This window comes from Macrobrachium rosenbergii, chromosome 49 (assembly GCF_040412425.1).
Source record: "Macrobrachium rosenbergii isolate ZJJX-2024 chromosome 49, ASM4041242v1, whole genome shotgun sequence".
Taxonomy (NCBI): Eukaryota; Metazoa; Arthropoda; class Malacostraca; order Decapoda; family Palaemonidae; genus Macrobrachium; species Macrobrachium rosenbergii.
In genome coordinates this window covers 8341344-8358806 of record NC_089789.1, presented here as the reverse complement: position 1 = coordinate 8358806, position 17463 = coordinate 8341344, and the positions used below count along the sequence as shown (strand labels likewise).

The 17463-nt window shown below is 37.1% G+C and overlaps 1 protein-coding gene across 1 annotated transcript; it reads left to right on the top strand.

The window, feature by feature from the left end:
• Positions 1 to 4099: 4099 nt before the first annotated feature.
• LOC136832060 (uncharacterized) lies at positions 4100 to 12095 on the top strand. The gene is made up of 2 exons (XM_067092607.1): positions 4100 to 4126; positions 9787 to 12095. The coding sequence occupies exons 1-2, from the start codon at positions 4116 to 4118 to the stop codon at positions 11165 to 11167; spliced, it is 1392 nt and encodes a 463-aa protein (XP_066948708.1). The 5' UTR covers positions 4100 to 4115; the 3' UTR covers positions 11168 to 12095.
• The last annotated feature ends 5368 nt before the right edge of the window (positions 12096 to 17463 follow it).

The window sequence follows — 17463 nt, the reverse complement described above, 5'->3', positions numbered from 1 at the left end:
TACTGTCATTGTGTCTGCTATTAGGCAGAAAATTTTCTTAATACAAGCCTATTCAGATTCAATTCTAAAGCTCATGATCTTAGATAATGGCTAACTTACATTATTTTCATTAAATGAATTTAGAGGACCTTACTAATGTTTAAGGGTGGAATTCTCTTTCTAAAAAATAAGGGTGGAAAAATTAAGTTTTCAACATCTCTATTTAAAGTCTTTAATAGCATAAGAATGATATTTAAAATCTCTGTTATTATTTCAAAATATAAATGACACGGGACCCCGATCCAGAAAAAGGATTTTGACAAAGGAAAATCTATTTCTGGGGAATAAAAAATAAACCCGGTGACCCTCCACTGTTTTTCATTTAATTCTCTCCTCCCATGGTAAACATCATTCTAGTGGGGTGGGTGCTAACATGGAATGCGATAAATAAGTGTTGCCTTGTGTACAGTAATAAAAGTGGTGCATGGAATAAATCGGCACCTCTCTCGTTGGGACTTTTGACATTGGGAATCTTTATAGGGCAGGGTCCCGTGATTGTGACTCTCTCACCCTTTAATATAAAATATATAAATTCTTGGATAAATCTGGGGGTAGTACCCCAGCTTTGAATTTAGCTTTTCTCTGGTATCTAGCAACAGAATTACCTAGAAATAAGTGCTGAATGGATTATTTCACCGGGTGACACGGGCCCCTTCCCAGAAATAGATTTTTCCTTTGTCAAAATCCTTTTATTAAACAGATTAAATATTCGTATTCTATGCCATAGTATGCCACATGATGCATTTGAGTCTGCATATTTTTAAATATACAGTTATTGTGTGGGGTGGTTTTTGTGTGCTGTTTCACAGATTATAGTAACGAGGCTCTGTATTGTTCTCCAGTGGATTTCTATTCTCCAGTGGTTTACAAAAGTATTTTTATGTGATGTGTTACTGTACTCAGAAAACTGACAAAATATTGAAGAGAGGTTAAGAGAGAGTTATTATTCTGTATTATTAATTAGCAGCATATTAAAGTAACATAAAATTACAAGACAGAGTTTGAAAGGCCTAAAGAATTGTATACAGAGTAAAATTTCAAGATAGAGGCACATGTTAAACTGTACAAAAATTGCTTTTCAGATTGCCATATCTGCCAGCAGCCAGGTTAAACAACACTGAATAATAGGAAGTTGGTGAATGATGAACCCTAACCAATTAAATTACCATGTCCATTTTGATTTAGCTGAATATTCTATTTGGCACCTTCTCAATGCTTTGAGTCATTAACCTTAAATGTGGAGGAGGAATTTTAGCAGTCTTTTTGATATAAAATGCAGTATATAAGACTTAAAAATTCCATTCTTTCATATGTAAATCACAGCATAACACTACCACTTCTTGTTGACACTAGTGCAGAGTGAGACTGGTATCAAGGAACAACAATTCAAAGCTAATGTAGCAGAAGATATAGCTATGTGTAGGGAGCGTGCATGCACAGTGTGTAATCAGGTACATTAGAGGGAAACTGCATCAACTTGCCAGCTGTTGGTGAGCTGATTGGATAATGTAGAAACTGCAGGGCTTTATTTAAGAGGCAAGATCAGAAGAGTTTAACAGCAATAATATATAAAATAAAACAGGATGCACTGATAAAAAAATAAAAATGTACAAGCAGTGAGACTGCTAAAAAAATGCCATAAATTATAATAAATAAATAAATAAAAGGTTAAATAAACCATTCAAGTTGAATGGCTTTGTCTCAGAAATCAGTAGCAGACACCTTGCAATGAAGTATTAATGGGGGCAAAGAGTAGCAGAAAGAATTAGAGTGAAGAAAGTAGCATATATATCAGAAGTCGTATATTGTTAATTACAGCAATAAAGGGAGTTCAAAGAAATGTCACATGAGAATCCCCTAAATAAATAGTTATTTGATGATAAATGGTGTTAATAAAAAATAAAAAAATAAAAGCAGAGGAATAAGGTTATAGAAATGTTTAAAAGATGGGCAAATGAAATAGAGAGGATTAGATTAATTAATAAAAAGCACTATAAAACTTAATAAATAAATGAAGCAAATAAAAAGTTTCAGTTAGGGAAGACACCCAGTGGTTCCTGTGGGAGAGGTATTGTTATGCAGTGAATAAGTATGAGATTCACTGATCGGGATTATGAAAGAGAGAGAGAGAGAGAGACACGATGTTGATAGTTTAAAATGATGAGTCATGGGACCAAGTAAATTGAAGACTAACCATAACAAACCTCCAAGATGTGGGAAAGGAAGGAGGAGTTAGAGGATAGGTTATGAAGCGAAAAGGTCAGCAAAATTGACCTGATTTGTCCTTGCCAAAAGTGGGAGTTAAGATTGAACCATTAAGAGTAAAGTAGACGTCCTCAAGGAGGCGGAGTTTTATTCAACATAGGTCCAGAGTTCATTCTGATCAATTTTTAGCCAGAGTTACTTGAAACCCAAATTGGGTAGGATTGTGTCACTCGCTCCTCTCTTAACATCAAGAAATTTCTAAGTCCAGTGTGGCTGGCCGTGTGAAATAGTTTAGTTTAAGAATAAAACTTATGAAAAACCGTGCCCGGTGAATACTTACCCCCTCCTGAAATTTAGAAAATATTAATAGACAATTTCAACCTAACTTACCGAGTCCCCTGCGTTACTATCAAATGAAAGTCTACAGACACGGTCATTCATATGTGGTGCAACGCAATACAAAGAAAAACTAAACGGCATAACAAAAAATAATGGTGGCAGCGGTGGGATTTCGCCCAGCGCACATTTGAAAAACATTAAAGTTCACGGCCCTAGAGAAATTTACAGAGAGTGAGCAGTGACGGCGCTGAAACTAACTCTCAATTTAACAGCGCAAATAATCTCAAGACGGTCTTCAGCACTAGAAACACCAATACAACATCAACACTGTAGCAGAAGGGAAACGAAGCAGAACGAAATATTCAAGAAGCAGTGAATCTTTTGCGTCGATCGGAATGAAAAAAATTGACAGCGGTAAATCTCTGCCTAGTTTGAAACTTCCGAACATTCGCATAAGATCAACCAGAAATTCAGTTTAATAATTATATATGAACATAATAAGAACAATAGTAATAATCACGGCATAGAACAGCGGTGATTTTTATAAGAAAACGAAATTTACGAAAGAAAGAATCAGCAACTGGCCCTATACTACGCTGATCGCAGCAGTGGAGAAGACGAAAACAAACTGTGTTGGCGGACGTATGAAAGTCGCTAATATCTACGTCAGTTCAGTGAACTTTTCTATCGTGTACGGACTTAAATACACGAAATTCCCAAAATTTTTGGTCGCTAAAAGGGAGACTTAGCGAAAAGTAGCGGTAGCAGAGCAGTGACGACGACGGCGACGAATGAGAGCGGAAGACGGCGACGAAAGAGAGTGAAGAATTCGGAACGGCGATAAAGTTTAGAAGTCAACGCGTTGATAACCGCCTCCGGAGAAAGGAAGTGACGTCTTCAATCAACAATTTGGAAGGATTCCAAATTTTTTCTTCGCCAAATTCAGCAAGTACGGACTGGAAGTCGGCCGAGCTGTGCCGAATTATCGCTGGATGCTAACGACAAATTGCGCTCAAGTGCAATCAGCGCGATCTTCAAGTGCAAGGCGACACGAAGCTAATTGAATAGTAAACATTCATTCCTAGTATCGGGGAATTATCAAAGAATTTTTTTCTCTGTGAATAATTAAATTTTTTTGTGTGAGTGAAATTTTATATAATTATTTTTCCTGCAGTGTGCAAATAATTTTTTTAAACAAATAATTTAAGTAAATTATTTTTCTTTTGAATAATATTCTGAACAATATTTCCTTATTGTTGTACGAAGGAAATAATTTTTTTCTCATATTTAGTAATTTTTTTACGAAATAGAAATTTTCGTTCACTTGGTGATAGAGACAATTCTGTTTAAATTATTCTATCATAATAAATTTTTTTGTTAAACACTTGGCGCAGCATTTTGCAGTGGAACCCAAACAATTGTATACATAAATACTAATATCAGACTTTTTCAGATTTGAGAGAGTCCTATGAAGGAATGAGTTAGGAAAAATTTGAATTTTTTGTATAGAGGATACAGTCAACTCAGCAAACATGCAATTGAAGTAAGTACCTGATTCTCAAATTTTTTTTTTTTAATTTTTCATTCTTGGAATCATTGAATATTTTATGAATTAATATGAATAACACTTTGGACGAAGTTATCGCCCGACTGCAACAGACAAGAAGCGAAGACCAGACTCCATATAACCTAAGACCTGTACCTGAACGACTTTCTAGACCAATTGATCCTAGTAATACTAGACCCAGACGTTCTCGTAGTCAAGGTCCCCCACTTAGTTTACCGAGTGCGCCTAACCCTTCAGTTGTAACCACTAACCCAATAACTTCCATTGTACCTAGAAATCCCAACATGGCGCAAGCCGCCGTAATAACCCAAGCCACTAGATTTTGTGGAACGGTAGACCCAAGTAATGTAGATAAAAGTAGATTAGAAGAATATGGTGTAAATCGATGGATAGCAGACACAGAAAGCAGAATTTCAGCTGCTGGTATCACAGATGAGAGAAAGAAAATAGATGAAGCACTCTTGTATGTTAGTATGGAACATGGTGATGCACATACAGTTCTTCATTCAGTACTTTTTAGGAATATTACTCTGTTTAACGAATTCAAGAAACAGTGCTTACAGTTTTGGCAACCAGAAGCACAGAAAGATCCATGGTACAACATAGGAACTTTCCATCATCAGAAATATGAGGGTAATCACTTAGTTTTAGCCACTAGAGTAGAAGAAGCTATAGATAGAGTGACGACAGATATGAAAGCTGTAGGAATTGTTGTTGGAAGGAAGGATGAATTTGATGATGATGAAACAGATTTAGCTAGTATATCCAGTACTTAGATATATGTCCTTAGGACCAATCTACGATGCTTTGGGTAAGGAAGAAAGAGTAGCCTTAAAGAAGTACTGTGATAGGAAGCCAAATGATGGAATTGTACAAACTTTGATGTACATAGAAAGGAAAGTAAAACAGAATTCATCAAGTAGTAGTGCAGATTTTACGGGAACCGTAGCTAGTGGAAACCCAAGAAATAATAGCAATCAGTCAATAGAAACCAATCAGGGCAAGCTAGGTCTAGGTATCAGGAAATAGAAATTCGTTTGATAGAAATGGTGGGAACAACAATAGGAGATTTAATCAATCAAATAGAAACAATCAAGGTAGGCCGCCAAATAGAGGTAACAATGGGAATACCACTGGAACTAATGGAAATAACAGTGGAAATAACAGGACTCCTGGACAGAGGGAGCTAGTCAAGGCCAAAATTCAGGGAATAATAGGCCACAGTTCAATAGGCAGAGACAAAGTTGTGGAAATTGTGGTTATAACAACCATACAACACAGAATTGTAGAAGAAACAAATGGTGTTCTGAATTGCAATAAGACAGGACATTTGATCCAAAACTGTTGGTACAACAAACAGGGAAATTCTCAGGGTCTCAAAATAACCAAAGTACTCAGCCTAATATCCAAAATACCTCCCCCAGTAACCCAAATCAAGGGGATTCTCAGTGACAATCACAGAGAGTGCAGCAGAAAGGTCCATCCTTACAGAAAGAAATAGTGACAGTGAATAAGGATGTGTCCCCAACAGACATTACTCGAAGTAATGAAATAGTGTTTTCTGTAAAGAATTTTAATACGTGTCAGGAAGAGTTGCCTATCATACAAGTACACTTAGAAGGTGTACTGAGTTCCATATTGTTGGATACAGGCAGTACTGTAAGTATCATAGATAAAGGCACTTTAACAAAACATATAGGTTGTGAGCTTTCCCAAATGAGAGAATCCTATAGGACCATAAAGGGGATCGCTGGAAAGCAAATAAGGGCTATAGGCAATGTCAATTTAGAGATAGAAATTCTAAATAAGAAATACAGGGAAGAGTTTGTGGTGTTGGAAGAGAAATATTTTCCAGCTCAAGCTCTATTTTCCTTCCAGGCTATGAAAAGATGTGGAATTGCACTAGATTGTAGCAATGGAAGAATCACTATCAAGGAAATTGATAGAGGAAATGTTTGCTCTCTTGAAGAAGAGGAACAGTTTCAGATAAACTTGATCACTTTACCTGAGACAGCCTCATCTGAAGAAGTAGACATCCAACAGATAGAAATAGAATTTAATGCTAACCCGGGTAGGACAGTGTGTAGAAATTCAATGATAGAAGAAATAGAAGAAGATAGACAAACTACTTTTAAAAGCCTAGAAGCCACTCAGGAGGAATTCTCAGATAGCAGGTATGAACCTGATAACTCAAGTGCACGACAAGTAGATACCTCCGAAGAACTTAGTTCTTTTTCCCAACCTGACGATCCTGACACGCTAATAGATTGTAGTCACTTAATAATAAGAGAAGATACGGAAGAGAAGTATCTCAATGAGGTGTTGCTGTTAGGCAACCTGAAAATGACAGAGCTAGGTTCTGTGATACCACAAGATGAAAATTCAGATGATACTGATGTCTGTTACACTGCCGATGCACAGAATGCAGAAGAGATCTGCTTAGTTAGTACTGCCGATGATAATCTTGTAAGATTTAGATTAAACAATAGCGTTATACTGCATCCACAAGGTCTGACAAAGGTTTGTCTTAGAATTGTAACAGATAAAAACCTAGGTGATACAGATGTGTTATTAGTTAATGAAGACTTACCAGACTTTGTGAAAATGGACAATTCCCTAGTAAGACTTAATGGTGGAAATTGTACGACTTATGTGTATAATTATTCTGACAAGAGACTAGAATTGCATGCCGGCATAGAATTCTGTAAGGGAATTGTGATTACTAACCCTTTACTAACCCTAAGTGAAAAAGCATTTGTCTCTGTAGCTGACACAAGAGTTAAATTAGAAGGGAAGTAAATAATACAGATTTTCCTCATTGTAGGGACAGGTTACTACAGATATTAGAGAAATATAGGAGTGTTGTAGCAGTAACAGGAGATAAGTTAGGAAGGACAGATGTCCTGCAGCACAAAATAGTCATAGAAGATGGTGCTAGACCTTTTTATATACCTAACTACAAACTTCCAATAAGTCAAAGACCCATTGTAGACGAGATGGTTGAAGAGATGAAGGAAGATGGAGTTGTAATACCTTCTAAGTCACCTTATAATTCACCTTTACTGCTAGTTCCAAAGAAAGACGGTACATGGAGGATGGTAATTGATTACCGTAAATTGAATTCCCACACCATCCCTGATCGAATGCCAATGCCAGTCATTAGTGACATGCTAGCTCAATTAGGAGGTGCCAAGTTTTTTCTAGCCTCGATTTACTGAGTGGATATTGGCAAGTTCCTCTCGATGAAGAATCCAAGCATCTCACGGCATTCAGTACTCACAAAGAACATTTGCAATTTGAGGTAATGCCGTTTGGTCTTACTTCAGCTCCTTTAACGTTTGTACGTTTAATGCTGCAAATCTTGGGAGATGTTGAAGACGTATCGGTTTATCTTGATGATGTAATAATTGCTAGTAAGGATGTAGAGAGTCATTTCAAGACAATAGAATTAGTATTAGATAGGCTCAGAAAGGCCGGTTTAAAGGTAAAAATTAAGAAATGTCAGTTTCTGAAGAAATCTCTAGAATATCTAGGACATGTTATCAGTGAACATGGTTTGAAAATGCAAGAAGGAAAGATTAAGGCTATTGTAGACTATCCAGCCCCAAGAAATTTGAAGGCACTAAGAAGATTCCTAGGTATGGTAGGATATTATCGACCTTTCATAAAGGGATTTGCTACCATAGCAAAACCATTAACTGAGTTAACTAGGAAAGATGCTAACTATGAGTGGAAAGATGAACAGGAAGCAGCGTTCAAAACACTAAAGGATATGTTGATAACAGATCCTATCCTAGTTTATCCAGACTTCGAGAAGGAATTCTACTTAGCCTGTGATGCTTCAAGTACAGGACTAGGTGCCGTCTTGATGCAAAAGGATAAAACAAGGATGAGGACTGTATACTATGCCAGTAGAGTTTTGAATGCAGCTGAAAGAAATTACAGTACAACAGAAAGGGAATGTTTGGCATTAGTCTGGGGATTACAGAAATTTAGACACATTTTGCTAGGACATAAAATTAATGTTCTTACAGATCATAAACCCATTTGTGATCTTTTCAAGAAAAGGGCTTTTACCAATAATATGAAGTTCAATAGATGGTTCGTTAGCATATTAGAATTTGCCCCAGAATTTAGATACATACCTGGTAGATATAACACATTAGCTGACGCCTTATCTAGATCACAAGAAGAGAACGAGAAACAAATTACCACTCATAATTTCGCCTTCAGTTGTCAAATCACAGACTTAGATTTAGACAAAGTTCGTCAAGAACAACAAAAGGATTCTAGAATAAAGGAAGTAATTGGTAACCTCTTGCAAGGTGAGAAAATTCAGAGTTTCAATTGATAGATGGGTTATTGTACAAGACTTCAGACGAACCAAATGCTTGTTCACGTTTGTACATTCCTAATACACTAATACAAGACGTTTTAGAACTAACCCATTCATACAAGTTATCAGGACATCCTGGAATTAAGAAAACATGTAGAACAATCACTAGAAACTATTTTTGGCCTCGATGTAGTGAAGATGCTACTCGATTTGTTCAGAATTGTACCCTATGTAATATACATAAGGGGAATGTCAACGTTAAGGCTCCTCTGGAAATGTATCCTTCAGAATTAAATCCTTTTCAAGTAGTCACAATGGATTTCTTAGGTCCATTCCCGAACACCATCAGAGGAAATAAACAGATTTTAGTTTTCATTGACTATTTGACCAGATACGTAGAAATTGTTCCAACTAGAAACAGAGAAGCATCAACGGTGGCAGAAGCCTTTAAGTCTAGAATTATAACCAGACATTCATGTCCTCAAGTTTTGCTCTCAGACAATGCTGCTGAATTTACTAGTGACATTCTAACGAATTTGTGTGACTTTTATGAAATACAGAAATGTCAAATAACAGCATATAAGCCAAGCTCAAATGGAGCAGTAGAAAGAACAAATCGCAAGATAAAGGATGTTCTGAAAACATTGGTAACCCCTAGCACTGAAGACTGGGACTTGACTCTCGAAGACATACAATTTACTCTAAACAACACAGTAAATGAATCAATAGGAGAAACTCCTCATTTCCTATTGTATGGCTACCAAAAGAGAATGCCAAATTCACTTTTGGATGATGCCGCACCACCCAGACGTACGTACAACTACGAGGACTATATTGCTTGGAAGACAAGACGTACGTATGAGACCGTTAAAGTCACCAGGGCTAGATTAAAGGAGTTACAGAAAAATCTAGTAAGTATTACAATAACAGATCCACCATACCCTCGTTAAGGTAGGACAACAAGTTTATGTACTCAATCATGTTCTTGAAGGACCTAATATTAAAGTATCACCAAAATTTCGAGGTCCATATAGAGTTTTAGAAGTTTTGAAGTTGAATAAATTCAAGTTAATGCATGAAATTACCTTGAAAGAATCCATTGTACATTGGAACCACATTAAAGTAGTTCATTCAGAACCTTGGTCGTCTACCCAGTTGAAAGATTTGTCCAATAAAGATAAGATAGATAATAAAATAGAATCTTCAATGACCCCAAGGTATAATTTGAGAAGAAGGTAATGGCAAGTGCAATGGTAAACAAATGTAATAAGATTTTTACTGCTTAATAACATTATTTCAGCAAATGGATTGTATGGTGGTTGGCAGTGAGTCAAATTGTGAACTCACTCGTACAACTAAGGAAGGGAGCCATCATCAAGGAGCATGGCAAGGTTAAGATGATACAGGACCTAGCCATTGTTAAGATCCAGACGGACTCCATTATCGATCAGAGAGAGCAGTTAGTCCAGCTGAGCAATCAGATACAGGCAGGATTACAAAGTGTCCAAGATAGAAATTTGTACGACATGCTCTCCAAGTTGCAGAGGGACATCGATAGTGTTATGCCAAGGAAAGTAGTAAAGCGATCACTCATACCCTTTATAGGCGTCGCTTTACACAATCTCTTTGGAATGGCGACCGATGGTAATGTTGAAAGGCTAAAGGAAAGAGTGGCACAACTTGAAAATTGGGCTTCTGAGCAGGGTACTGTCTATAATAAAGTAATAGGAAATGTCAATCAAAATCAGAAAATGATCACAGTGCTGAAAGAATTTGTGAATAGTGCCCTCCATAATGTTTCATCAGAAATTGCTAGAATCCATCAAACAGAAATGATGGAGCAACTGCTCATAGAAACAAGTAATTTCCTTCTGGAATACAAGGAATTACTCAATGCAATCATGATGGCAGGTAAAAACCTGCTGTCGCCTTTTCTGATAACCCCTAGTGAAATTGAAGCCATTATTCAGAAATGTGTTGTGAACAATCACTTGAAGCCACTAGTAGAAAATATAGTGGACTATTATGGCCTGATCACAGTGAAAGTGATAGCCAATCAAATTATACTAGTGATCCCTTTCAACAATCCAGACGTCAACTCATTGATGTCAGTCTATCCATTCCCAATGGTAGTAGATAATAAGTCCATTGTACTAGAAGGAACAGTTCGACACTTTGCCTTGCAGCATGATTCTTTCCTAGTGACTGAACTTCCCGAACATAAATTCAGGGAATGTGTCATGCTTAATGATGGTGTATATGTTTGTAACATTGTGAATTTCTATGAACCATTGAGTGCTCTTCATTGCCTAGATGATCTTGTAAACAACAAGAATGGTAAGAACCATTGTAAATATATACCGTTTACAGAAACTTTCAAGGCTCAAATCATTGATAATGAAATTTTTGTGTTCTCAGCAAACAGATTGAATGCTAAGATTGACTGTAAGTCAAACAAAACAGAAGTAGTTTTCATTAATGTACACTCATTTTCATCTGCTTGTGAATTGGTTATTTTACATAATTTGTATTACAAACCTACAGTCTTCACGACATACAGTTTGAATTTCAGTAAAAGTGTACATCAGTTTGCAGTTATTAACGAATTTCAACTTTCAGAACTGGAATTGGAGACTTTCACAAAAGCTAGAAGAGGTTCATACTTTCTTTCATACATATAAGACCGAGATTTCTCCTATTATGTCATTCATAAATGTCATTCTTTTGGTACTGTTTGCTTTCATTTCTTTTATAATTGTCAGAAATTGATATTGAATAAGCTTACCTTAATCAAAGACATGATGGACAAAATCCTTCCTAGAGAGTGATAGCGTTTACCATTGACTTGCACTTGAACATTTGATGATTGATTGATTTTTTTTTTTTTATTTTTTTGCAATTTATGATTGATAACCAGAGATTTATAACCAGTAATAGGCATTTGATATATTTACTTTGCCATAATTTTCTGCATTTAGTTTGAGTATTTGATATTCAAATTCATGCTTATATTGTTTGTGTTAGCACTATGATGCATTATAATATTTCTTGCAGTTATTGCTTGTTAATAGAAATCATTGACATTGAAGTAATTGACTATAGTCAAGTTGAGTTGGTTATCTACTTGCATTGTAGTCAATGCAGGTAGGTGACCGAGTGATGTTATGCAGTGAATAAGTATGAGATTCACTGATCGGGATTATGAAAGAGAGAGAGAGAGAGAGACACGATGTTGATAGTTTAAAATGATGAGTCATGGGACCAAGTAAATTGAAGACTAACCATAGCAAACCTCCAAGATGTGGGAAAGGAAGGAGGAGTTAGAGGATAGGTTATGAAGCGAAAAGGTCAGCAAAATTGACCTGATTTGTCCTTGCCAAAAGTGGGAGTTAAGATTGAACCATTAAGAGTAAAGTAGACGTCCTCAAGGAGGCGGAGTTTTATTCAACATAGGTCCAGAGTTCATTCTGATCAATTTTTAGCCAGAGTTACTTGAAACCCAAATTGGGTAGGATTGTGTCACTCGCTCCTCTCTTAACATCAAGAAATTTCTAAGTCCAGTGTGGCTGGCCGTGTGAAATAGTTTTGTAAAATAAAACTTATGAAAAACCATGCCTGGTGAATACTTACCCCCTCCTGAAATTTAGAAAATATTAATAGACAATTTCAACCTAACTTACCGAGTCCCCTGCGTTACTATCAAATGAAAGTCTACAGACACGGTCATTCATATGTGGTGCAACGCAATACAAAGAAAAACTAAACGGCATAACAGTATGGGGTTCGACTCAATACCCCAGGGTTTCACAGGAGGCGGTCTGGATTGCAAAACAATAAATGTAGGAAGGGGATTTTGATGTCTGAAGGTGTTATGAAGAGCAAATACAGAAGAGGTAGGGGAAGTGAACCAGATTGTAGTGAAAGAACAGGCATTGGAATAGGTAGAACTGTTTTGCAACTTCGAAGACATACTGTACTGTCAAGTAGGTACAGTACTGAGAGGGCAGAAAGAAAAATCAGCAACAGAATTAGACTGTTATTAGATTACTGATGTATAAGATGATAACACTAGAAAAGAGCAAAGATTGATGATGAGTGTCAAAGGTCTTTATTACTGATGAAGCAGAGGTGAACAGGTGTGACTTAGAAGGAAGTCGCTGAGTGAGGTTATGTTCAGATGCTAGGAAATAAACTGAGTTCTCCAAGACTGATATGGTTTGGGGATGTGATGAGGGTCAGTAAGGCAGTTAGGAATATGAGTACAGGTTTACAATTGCTCATCCGGAACCCTTTGGGCCAGATGTGTTTCAGTCTTTAGATTTTTCCGGAATCTGGAACTGAAGCATGCTTCCTCAGCGGGGTCTGGAGCAGCACCCATATCAAACTTCACTACTGTAGAAAAAACTTATCAGTACGCATGCTAATCCCTCTGAGATACACTCCTGCAAGCTCTGTCCCATACAGTACTGATTTCTAGCGAGGGTATAAAGATACTTGCCCAAGCTCTTGAGAATAATTAGTGGGTGATATAAGCATTGGCCACACTCACTTTATATATATATATATATATTAGTATATATTATATACTGTATGTATTCCCTGCATCACCGTAATGAATATGTATGAATGACAGGGAGACAAATGTCCCGAATGTTGATTCTTCCACATAATTTTTATTGCTAAATATTTAACATTTTACCAATTACAGCATATTTTACTTTATATGATTTTTTTAGGGGGACTCAGATAGCGCTGTAGGTATGACAAAGAAAGGAGGAGAATAGATAGTGTGTGCCTTTGGGTTTTGTTTACGAACACACTCTGAAATTCTAAGATTTGTGGTTAAAAGAACTGCAGTTTCCTCAGCCTACCATCTCCACACCCTGTGAGTTTGAAACATCGCTCTTTACTCCATGACATACCAATGGAATTCGGCGATTCTGACTCGGACTAAAACTCCCCCCCTGTCATCACAACCTCAGTTAATGTCTTCAAGGTAAGCTTATACAAAACTACTGTACAATATCTGATACGGTTTGGTATTTTGATTGACGTACTGTAGTTGATGCATTGTTGTGCATATTTTATCTTCAAGGTGATTCTGTGCTGTGTGTGTTTGTGAGTATCTATATACATATCGGTTCCGATCTGCCTCAGTTTCAGCAGCTCGCCTTTGTGCACCTCTCTCTGCCCACAGACAATCTCTGGTCTCGTTGTTCATCAATTTCTGTGAGCTGTCTTTGTGCCTTCCTTGCTCTGTCGGCAAGCCATTCTTTGTTCCCGCTTTTCATCAGTTTCTGTGGCCCGCCTTTGTGCCTCCCTTGCTCTGCCAGCAGCCAACCCATGCTCCCACTGTTCACCAGTTTCTGTTATCTGCCTCTCCACTTGTCTTTGCCCGTCTCTTTCCCGAGCTGCCATTGGTGGTTCCGGACCATCACCAATTGTGCCTGCTGCTGTTCTGAAATTACCTGTTGAGTCCATTTTGAAACAAAAATAACGATGCTCAGCCAAAATCCTTTATTATATCCCATTGGGTCATTTAATGTTGAAAATTTTGGGACAGTTATTAAAATATTCTTGAAGATGTAATCACAACTCCAGGATCCTTTGAAGCCGTCTTCAGCTCCTAAAGCATTTCTGGAGAAACACCCATTAGACTAAAACATCTTCTTAAATTCTTAAAAGACTCCAGGATCCTGTGAAGCTGTCTTCAGCTCTTAAACAGATTACTGTTGAAACCGCTTCCCTTGAGGGAAGAAATCCAGCATCTGTCTTCTGAATCATTTTTTCCCACCTCCTGGAGAAATGCCCATTGGATAATAATTGTAACGTCTTCTTCAATCTTAAAGACTCCAGGATCCTGGAGCCTTCGGAATTCCCAGAAGCCTCCGGATACACACACATGCAGAAAGGCAGCCAAGGAAGCAGAGTCAGTTAGAAATAGGCATCAGGGCAGGGAGTGTGCGAGATGTGTGGAGAGGTGACTGTGAAAGCTCGAACAGACTTGTGAACTTATAAAATTTCTGAATGCCCATAGTACAAGTGAAATTCTTAGTCCACGAATTTTATGATGTGCCTTTTAAGATAAAGACTCAGTCATTGCTACCCACTGAAAGGTGGAAAAGTTACACAGTTTAAAGACTAAATAAATGTAATTAAGGGGAAATATAAATTTCATTTAACCAAAATTAATAAAAGAAGAACTTATGAAATACTGAAAGATAGCCGACATCTGAGCACGATAAGTGAAGTTCCAGCATAGTTAAATATCGAACAACTTGTTTCTACGGAAGTGAAAGCAAGCAGTACAACAGACAGTTAATAAGAAGTGCATGCCTTCCCCATTACAGAATTTTTGGTGTCAGCTTAGGGGATTTTCCGAATTCCACAGCCGATAACAAGAAGAAACAATTAGTGCATGCTATCTTTAAAATCTACAGACCATCTTCAAGTTGTTTACCAGCAAAGTTCAACCTCTGCTGGTCTGGTGAAGTTTGGAATGAGACAAGATCGAACATATCAAATTAAGTGGAAGTTGTTTCCCTTATAAAAACAGTTACAAAGTGTAACCAATAAGTGTTCCACCGAAGATTCAGTCACTCCACATGCGAATCTCCACTCCGAAAATTAAGACAGTTTAAAATTTAAAAGACAATTTATCCGAACGAAAGCTCCACGATCATCGATTTCGGGAAGAAGAAAGAACATTAGTGCATCCAACATAGAAGCAGAAGACAAATTTTACGACCGAAATCAAGAAGATACGCAGTTTCCCTCAGCGAGAGAGAGGAATTTCACGCAGCAGCCGGCATAGAAGAAAACGCGCTCATTCCCTTTGCAATTGGCAAGAGAGAGGAAAGAAGAGAGACTCCAGCAACACCAACGCAAGAAGTTACAAGTTATCCTGACGTCTCCATCCCAGGATGGCAGCCAAGAACGACACCCAGATTCGAAGACGGCAAAGATAAGACCTTGGATATCCTCACATAAATACACAAACATAAGATTTCATTCATTTTACTAAAGTTAACATGATGTGAATACTACCGTTTGACATTTTCAAAACACAAAAGACTTGTACTTTGAGAATCATTAGATACTTAAATTCTTTGGCAACAAATTTTCTTTTTTTTACTAATCAGCACTAATCATTTACTAAGACTTTTCCAATATTTCTATTTACTAACCTGTATTGTGTTTTATTTTATTTTAATTAAGGGAGATGTTTAGATTTTTTTTATATAAGTGATTTTTTAGTTTGTTTTAATTCAGGGAAGTATTTATGATTTTTTTATGATTTTTTAAGACCTGTTTGTCTTCAATTTTTTTTTGAGATATTACTGCCATAACTTAATCTCAGTTCAGTTGTGTTTGATGTGTAAGAATTTACTTGCCATTAATGAGTAAATGCACAGAAAGAGATCTGCATGTAATAAGAAAGTAAGAACTCTTGTTCATACGAGAAGCCAAACAAAACAATTGACAATGGCTACTCCTACTCCTTCACTTCCACCAAACACAACCTTCATGGTTGCTCATAAATTACATGCGAGTGACCATATTATTAAGTTTTGGGGAAGAAAAGGAGAAAACGATGCTTGTAATCTAGAAACATGGATCAAGCAAGTAGAAACCCATTTGAATAACATAACTGGAACTGACACAGACAAATTAAATGAAGCCAAAGCCTATCTAGATTTGTCATCAGGAGATATAGGATGTTACATACATGCTAGTGCCTATAAAAGAGTTAAGAATTGGGAAGAACTAAAGCAATACCTGAGGAGAATATATTCCACAGTAGGTGAAACAGAGTCTGTTATCAGTCTCGCAAAGACAGTTCAAGGATGGAGAGTAGACAAAAGAAACTACCTCAGAATGAATCCTCAGTTATATAGCCATTTCAAGGAATGGAGCCATTTGGTTGCAGACACTCCATGGTCAACGACTTTAGCAGGTCAAAAGGTAATAACGATTGAAAACTGCCATAATATGTTTAGGTTAGCTTTACCGTTGGGAAGCCTACCCCCAAAGGCTATTGAAAAGATGAATGGTACTTGGGGTTTAGAAGACAATGTCATTGAAATTGAAAGTGAAGTGAGGAAAATTTTAGGTAGGAATCCTGAAGGGAATGATCTATACAGACCTTTAGTTACTGTAGGACAAGAGAGAGGGGATCCTAGTCATCAGAATAGGAGATCTAGGACACCAGCTAGAAATCAGAATAGGAATCCAGGTAACACACATAAAGGAAGACCTTCCACAGTTACATGCTACAACTGCCAAAAGAGAGGGCTTTACGCAAGTGAATGTTATGCAACAGCTTATTGTCCTTACCATAAGAAAACAGGACATAATGCCAGAGATTGTAAGAGTAGACCTAGACATAGATCACAGTCATAAGGTAGAGGTAGAAATCGTAGTCAGTCTCCACAGATAAGAAGGAATAGAGATCAGAATTATAACAGAGATCAGAACAACGACCAAGCTGCAAGCCTAGTATACCAACCGGACCAAGAGTTATCAGACGACTCGACAGTAAATTTTTGTATCACTGGTATCATGGACATTCCTACTTAAAAGAAAAGACTAGAGCATCACCCTTAAGCCAAACTAAGTGTATTAGCAAAGTTAATGTAAGAAATGAATATAGTTATAGACCTGTATTTCCCGCCCATGTTGGTTTAGAAAAACCTATAGCCGTATTCCTTGACACAGGAAGTCCCAAGAATATAATGTCTGAAAAGGTGTATGAGGCATATTTTCCTCATTTAAGCTTAAACCCAGTAGAAGACTGTAAAATCACAGATGTTCAAGGAAACAGAATAGAACTAGTAGGACAAGTTAATTTACCTTTGAAATTAGGAAGAATCCCACTTAAGGAAAAGGTTCTAGTAGCAAGGGAAATTCATTATGCATTTGCACACCTATTGATTGGTTATCCAACTATGGTTAGACAAGGAATCACAATTGATGC